General features: G+C 35.2%; 1 protein-coding gene across 1 annotated transcript; it reads left to right on the top strand.

Annotated features, from left to right (window-relative positions):
* Positions 1-3,351: 3,351 nt before the first annotated feature.
* LOC118157035 (CUB and sushi domain-containing protein 3-like) lies at positions 3,352-5,723 on the top strand (the record flags this gene model as incomplete). The annotated part of the gene is made up of 2 exons (XM_035311291.1): positions 3,352-3,570; positions 5,538-5,723. Coding segments are annotated over exons 1-2 (403 nt in total), but the record flags the coding sequence as incomplete, so codon positions are not given.
* Positions 5,724-8,170: the final 2,447 nt, after the last annotated feature.

Below are 8,170 nucleotides of genomic sequence, written 5' to 3'. Positions count from 1 at the left end.
AACAAGGCCAAGTGCCGGGTCCTGCACCTGGGGCACAACAACCCCAAACAGAGCTACAGGCTGGGAGATGAGTGGTTGGAAAGCTGCCTGGCAGAGAAGGACCTGGGAGCAGTGGTTGATAGTCGGCTGAATATGAGCCAGCAGTGTGCTCAGGTGGCCAAGAAGGCCAGCAGCATCCTGGCCTGTATAAGAAACAGTGTGGCCAGCAGGGCTAGGGAGGTGATTGTCCCCCTGTACTCGGCTCTGGTGAGGCCGCACCTTGAGTACTGTGTTCAGTTTTGAGCCCCTCGCTACAAGAAGGACATAGAGGTGCTTGAGCGAGTCCAGAGAACAGCTACGAAGCTGGTGAAGGTTCTGGAGAACAAGTCTTACGAGGAGCGGCTGAGGGAGCTGGGCTTGTTCAGCCTGGAGAAGCGGAGGCTCAGGGGTGACCTTATTGCACTCTACAGGTACCTGAAGGGAGGCTGTAGTGAGGTGGGGGTTGGTCTGTTCTCCCACGTGCCTGGTGACAGGACGAGGGGGAATGGGCTAAAGTTGCGCCAGGGGAGTTTTAGGTTGGATATTAGCAAGGACTTCTTTACCGAAAGGGTTGTTAGACTTTGGAACGGGCTGCCCAGGGAAGTGGTGGAGTCACCATCCCTGGAGGTCTTCAAAAGACGTTTCGATGTAGAGCTTAGGGATATGGTTTAGTGGGGACTGTTAGTGTTAGGTCAGAGGTTGGACTTGATGATCTTGAGGTCTCTTCCAACCTAGAAATTCTGTGATTCTGTGATTCTAGTTGTACTGTTTCTGTGCTTTGGCTTGTTTGTTTGTTTTTATATGAATGTTGTTTTGTTAATGAGATTCCTTTTATGCAACAAGTTTGTCAACCTATCTGTCAACGTGTTTGTCAACATCTGAACACGAGTGAGGGTGACAGAGCACTGGAACAGGCTGCCCAGGAAGGTTGTGGAGTCTCCTTCCCTGGAGATATTCAAGGCCCATCTGAATGCCTACCTGGTCAACCTGCTCTAGGGAACCTGCTTTGGCATTGGGTTGAACCCAATGATCTCTTGAGGTCCCTTCCAACCCCTACAATTCTGTGATATCACACAAACAACTGTTATGTAATAAGAAAATATGGTATATATTGAATTATAACAATTCAATAATTCAGTTTCAATGATAGTAGTGCATTGAATACACTTTTATTTAATATAAGTATTGAACACTTTTTTTGTCCAACTGCAAATATTCTGTTTTTATGCCTTCATTCTAGTTGCAGAAAACCTTGTTGTAATACAAGCCATTAACTCACTACCCTTACTGCTCACTCTCTTTACTGTTTTACACAGAATGAGATATACTTAACACTACTATAATAACTTTATTGTTTCCACTTCATTTTCTGTTAATAAAACATTACTTTATATTACATGTTGGGCCAACACAGATATATTCTTTATAGATAAATGCTGAGGCAAGGAAATAAGACACCATTAATCAACAATTTTTAAATTAAATACTGAAAAAAAAAATGTTTTAGATCTGCTAGCATTCATAGAAATGTGCATAATTTCTCCAACAACTGGAAACTGTTTCATGGAATTACAGAATGGCTAAGGTTGGAAAGGACCTTTCCAGGTCATCTGGTCCAACCACCCTACTCAACTAGGGACACCTGGAGTATGACCATGATGATGTACATGGAGATTTTGAAGATATAACCTCTATAACCTCTTTGGCTAACCTATTCCAGTGCTCTATTTGTCTGAATAGAGGGGAATGTGTAGTAAAGCATTTCAGAAGAACACACAAAACTTGGGTAAAAGATTAGTTTTGCCAACGACTGTTATAAACAGGAGCTGCATCTAACATTGTGATAGATGCTTAAAAGTAGAATTACTTTTGATCAAAGGCTCAAATGAAGTGTATAGTGAAGTGAATAGCTTCACATTTCTGGATTTACTTAACCTTTTTATGTCTTAACTGAATTTTCGAGATTAAATGTTTAAAATTAGTTGTTCTGTGCTTTTTACTTTTGAATTCAAAGTTCTGTCTTGCTTGTACAATGGACAGACCTTGATACCGTTGTGTATTGTTGATGTTTATGCATGTAGTATACTTCAAAACTTTAACTAAATTTTAAAACTTCTGTTGTCACAACAGTATTTTTTATTATTTTAGGTACAATAAAAAGTATTTCTGTGTGGCTGAATACCACAATACTGACAGCTTTACAAATGTTCGTAGTTTAGTGCATTATTCTAATTTCTCTTGTGGGGAAAAATGCAATGCCTTTTGTTAAAAGTTTATGATACCAGTAATACAAAGATAATCATAGAATCATATTAATAGAACATACCAATTTAATTTTCATTCTATATTCATAGAATATTCTGTGACTTGTCTGTTTGCTGTAATAGTTTTTAAAGGCCATTTTCACTTTTTTATTGTTGCTAAAATTTATTTAAATTATATTCTATGAATGGGTTTATTTTAGTGTTATCATGTCTGATCTAAGAGGAAAAAAGGAGGAAAATAGAATGTATGTTTGTCAGACCTAATTAATTATTTAGAAAAAATATAGAAATATTTAGAAAAACTCTCAAAAGATAAAAAAGGCATTGTATTCAGTGATATTTTATTTTCTTTTTAAATTAGTGATGATTATACTCTTTATGAATTATTAGATTTTGTTAAAATATATAAAAATATTAAAAATTAAAAATTAAAAAAATATTTTAGGCAAATTAATTTGATTGATTTATCTTACATCTGATCTTGTGGGCAGAGAAAAAGGAAGCTCTTCTGTAGTCAGTTTATGTAAAAATACAAGAAAATATTTACTCACTCTGTCCATAACATTTCATATACCCAGTCATAAGTTTATAACTTCACTAAGTACTTAGGACTGAAATATTAAAAAATGACTAGTTAAGGCATATTTACAAGAAATAATTTCTGAGGAATTACATATTTCCTTTCGGTTCCAGTCTACATGTAATGAAAATCAAGTGCTTCCTTTTATGCTGAATCTTCAGAAGAGTTGTCATTTGCTCTGATTGGCAAATTTTATTTAGTTTATTTAAATATTTTATTAAACTGTATGAAATAACTTTATTGTTTTTTTTTATAATCCTTACTAAAGAAGAGCCATTCCAAAAAAAAATAAGGAAAAAATATTTTTCTCATACAAGATACAAGTATGATTAGAAAAGAAACACTTGAATATTTACGAAAATATGTCATTTCTTATTCAGTTCAGTAAACCTTTCATGGAAAGCCCTCACTGTCTTATAATATAAAATCTTTAAGATGCTTTTATGTGATGATTATAATGATAATTATAAATCATGAAGAGTTATAACAGCATGCTCTGTCTGCTTTTTCTTTCTGTGTTTCGTGCTATCCTAGCTGTTAGCTGTGGTCATCCTGGTAGTCCGATTTACGGAAGAACAAGTGGAAATGGTTTTAACTTCAATGACATTGTGACGTTTTCATGTAATACTGGTTACGTTATGCAAGGACCAACCAAAGCACAGTGTCAGGCAAATAGGCAGTGGAGCCACCCACCTCCAATATGCAAAGGTATGAAGCTAACATTTGCAGATTTCAAACTTGGAAAATTAAGATGGAAAAATAAATTGAAGGTAAAGGGGCACTGTCAAGAAAAAATATGTATTAAAAATCGTGAGTCTTACTAACAGGCATTTAGTCATTAATGTTACATTAATAACTATGTTCATTAAGCATGTTTTATTTTTCAGTTAGGTCTGTTCAACATTCAAAAAATTGCCATGATAACTCTTGCAGAGAAATTTTCTTAAGTCAGTACTTTTTATTGATTTTGTAAAGTAATTATACAAGTTTCTTAAGTAAAATTATACATAGAAGTGTTTTTTTTGTTTGTTTGTTTGTTTGTTTGTTTTAATCCAGAAATAACACCCTGCATTTTTAGCTAATATAGTTCAAAAATGGCATAGGAAAATGTATTTTTTTTCCCACATTTCATTTCTATTCTGACTACTTGTTGTCGATTTTTTTTTCAGTTCTAATTCATTACCATAATCCATTTGTGTTCTTTCTCAACACTTCTGTCATATTTGGACCGGAAAGCCGACCGTATCTTGGCCTGCATAAGTGTGACTAGCAGTTTGAGGGAGGTTATTGTCCCCCTCTACTCTGCATCATGAGACACAATCTGGAGTAGTGCCCCAAGAGCAAGATATGGACCTGGCTTTCCAGGTCCAGAGGAAGGCCATGGAGGCCTCAGAGGACTGGAGTACCTATGTAGACCGGCTGAGAGAGTTAGGGTTGTTTTGTCTGGAAAAGAGAAGTCTCCATTGGGATCTTACTGCAGCCTTTCAATATATAAAAGAAAGATAATTTTTACAAGGGCTGGAACAGTAACAGGCTGGAACAGGCTGCTCAGGGAAGTAACACTGGAACAGGCTGCTCAGGGAAGTTGTGGATGCCCCATCCCTGGAAGTGTTCGACATGGAATTGAATGGGGCTTTGAACCACCTCTTCCTGACCAGAGCAGGGTGTTTGGACTAGATGATCTTTAAGGTCCCTTCCAAATTTAACCATTCTATGATTCTATAATTCCAAGTTATTTTATGTATTTATAGTAATTTATCCTATATTGTACTTCCAGTAATATTTTCCACTTCCTTTTGATCACTTTGCCTTAAGTGATAACAGCAAATAGTTTATAGAAGTTTAAGTTCCAAAGACCTATTTTTTGTTGAGAAGTTACTATTAAAAAAAAAAAAAAAAAGGTACTTAATAAATATAATTTTCAGTCTAACTGCTATAAATCAACTTGGTGTTCTGAGGTGTTCTGAAATTGCTGAGTAATGTGCAAAGCTGTCTCATATGGTACTGACTTGTAGGGATCAGAGACTCAGGAAATAAGCTGATCAGGCTATTTTTTGATATTTTACACAGCATCAAATATATTAGTTTTAAACAGAATTTAAAAATAAAAAGAACCCACTTTGTGTAGAATATTATTACTGGTGTCTGTAATATGTAGTGTCTCACCAGAAACCTATAAGTTGCCAAAATTAAAAAAAATAATAATAGTCTTCTATTATTTTTAAATGTATGAAACCTAAAATAATTCAGGACTCAAAAATCCTTCTGTATTCTTAATCATCAAAATGTTAGTACAGGAACAAAATAAATTTGCATTGTTGTAAGGGTTGAACCGAAGGCACATTTAACCCAACGAATTTCCAGCTGTTGGCAATAGTTTTTGTCAATGGGAGGGTATACACTGAATGTAATGATACGTCCAGTCACTTTTAGTGGCAAAGACTATTATAACATCAGCATGATGTGAATAAATATTTCCATTTATTTTCTTTGAGTTTAGTATCTTCTAGTTTCATATCATCTTCCTAGGTCAGTATAATTATATATAAAATCAAGGTAGCAACACATTGGAAATATTGGAAGTTTCTTATGTGATGGGTAGGAAGCCATGTACCAACTATTTTAGTAAACTGCATTCGTGTAAGTCTCAAGTTTATGCTTTTTTTCCTTTTTAGTGGTGAATTGTTCTGATCCTGGAATTCCTGCAAATTCCATAAGAGAGAGTAAAATAGAACATGGAAATTTCACATATGGCACAGTGGTATTTTATGACTGTAATCCTGGATATTATTTATTTGGCTCTTCAGTTTTAATTTGTCAGCCAAATGGCCAATGGGACAAACCTCTTCCTGAATGCATTAGTAAGTAGATAACACGTTTTTATTTGTTCATTTTATACTATTGCTTTTTTATTTGCTTTTATTAAGTATGTGAACTGGAATAGGTATTATTTTACAAAACATTTACATCTGTGTTATGACAGCAGTTAGAGTAATCATATTGATATACATTTTCATGTGTGATAACGATGGACGGTCTCAAAGGCAGCTGAAGTAGCAGAGTTATATTATTATTGTAAGCAGCAAATAATGTGGAAACCTTGAGAAATGCAATAACCAAACTACAAAAATCTCTGAATGCTTTAGCACAATGATCAGTAACAGGGACAGAAGGTAAAAACATATCTATTGAATTTACCAATATATCTCCTCCATTGGCCACAAAACTATAATCGCACTGAAACTTAAAAACTACAGTGTCCAACTGTTGAGTTATGTTACTATAATATCCCCTGGATTTCTCTTTGGACAACAGCAAGATCTGACTATCTGTGAAGACAGTAAGCAAGTATGACTCTGTAGAGCACCAAAAGTATCCTCTGGATCATATCCTCAGCCTACCACACTATCAGAGGTACCTGAACAGCCATCATATGCAATTTAACACTAGGAAGGCAAAAGCATTGACACAAGGATGCTGCATTTGTTCCGTCTTGTTATAAACAGCTTTCTAACTGTGATGTTAGAAACAGTTAGATGTAGTTTTAACCACAGGCATTTCATAGTTGTTTAATTGACTGGGATAGTTGAAGTTTACTTACCCAGTTCTCTATTAGTCTTTGTAAAAGGTTTTATTGTAAGATCAAGATTTCTCTCTGAGAAAGGCTGAAAGGTTTGTTTGTTTGTCTGTTTGTTTGTTTTCCCTAAAGATTAAAGGGAAAACAGGTTAAAGGTTTAAAGGTTCCTTTTTCAGAAATCATGGACAGGCATTTACAGTGTTGTCGGTAGACATTCTCAATTTTACTTTTGTTAGTTTTAATTAATTAAGATTTCTCCAGTTTTGCTATTCACTCTAAAAAATATATATATGTGATTTTTATTTCTTCTTACTAATAAAACCTTTAGTTCTGGAATTTTTCCTTTAACAGGATAAATAGCTTGATAAGTAGCAATTCACAGTTAAACTTATAACAGCGTCAACGAAGTCTAACTGTTAATAACCTTAATTTTTAAGATACTACTACTGTTTCAGAAAGACAAATATTACCTACTAGTGACGTAGCTCCAAAGGGAAAGAAATCCTAGAGGTAAAGGTGCAAAGATTTTTTCTTTTCCTTTCTACTTATGTGTTTGTCTCCCCTAGTCTTCATTCAGAATTGTCAGAAGTAATTCAACTCACATTTTACTCTTTTTTAAGTTGACTTTTCTCAGTGAAAGTGCAATATGGAATTTTGAAAGGACATCCTCAGCTTTATTTGCATCATTTGTATAGAGGGGTTAATGAATAGTAACCCAGACAAGTTATTTTATAATCATAAGCTTACTGAAATTTATTCTGATGCAGCTACTGTATATTTTTATAAGACCCCATCAGCTTCCAGTGTATTTTGCAAATTGGTTCTGTTTCTGGACTTATGTAAGGTGGTCATTCAATAGCCAGAACATTTTTTTTTCCACTGTAAGAGCAATGGAAAAGAAGTTGAAATCTGGCTGTATGTTTTTCTTCAACCTATGTTGGACTATTATTTTGACCTAGCTGGATTTCAGTCTCTCTTTAAGTAGTCTCAAAGAATTTACCTTCTTTTGAAATACCAGTAGAGTAGATGCATTGTGACAAAGGAAAGTTATTCACCTGTAAAGGAACTTAATTCCTTTGAAACGTGATGTGTTATAACATGTTCTCTTCTTCTAGCTAACAAAAATACAGTAAGAAATAGAATACAGTGGTGACCTGGACCAAAATGCTCTTTCAATTCTTCCTTTTAATTATTTTTTTTAAGGGGCTTATGCTATTTAGGCATGTTGCTAGAAAAATACTTTAAATGTGAAGTGTACTCAGAATGAAAGATACACATCGACAATATATCTTATAGAATTTCTGTGACCATATTCATTTCCTGGACTGTAGCATATTCTCATTTTAGTTCCAAGAGACATGTGATGTCTGAGTTTACATATTTCATGACATTTAAGCAAGGTATCACAGAATCACAGAATCACAGAATAGTCTAGGTTGGAAGAGACCTCCAAGATCACCAAGGCCAACCTCTGACCTAACACTAACAAGTCCTCCACTAAACCATATCCCTAAGCTCTACATCGAAACGTCTTTTAAAGACCTCCAGGGATGGTGACTCAACCACTTCCTTGGGCAGCCTATTCCAGTGACTAACAACCCGTTCAGTAAAGAGGTTCTTCCTAATATCCAACCTAAACCTCCCCTGGCGCAACTTTAGCCCATTCCCCCTCGTCCTGTCACCAGGCATGTGGGAGAATAGACCAACCGCCACCTCGCTACAGCCTCCCTT

Source organism: Oxyura jamaicensis (genome assembly GCF_011077185.1).
Source record: "Oxyura jamaicensis isolate SHBP4307 breed ruddy duck chromosome 2 unlocalized genomic scaffold, BPBGC_Ojam_1.0 oxy2_random_OJ84596, whole genome shotgun sequence".
Classification (NCBI taxonomy): Eukaryota; Metazoa; Chordata; class Aves; order Anseriformes; family Anatidae; genus Oxyura; species Oxyura jamaicensis.
This window is presented reverse-complemented; position numbering and strand designations above follow the sequence as displayed.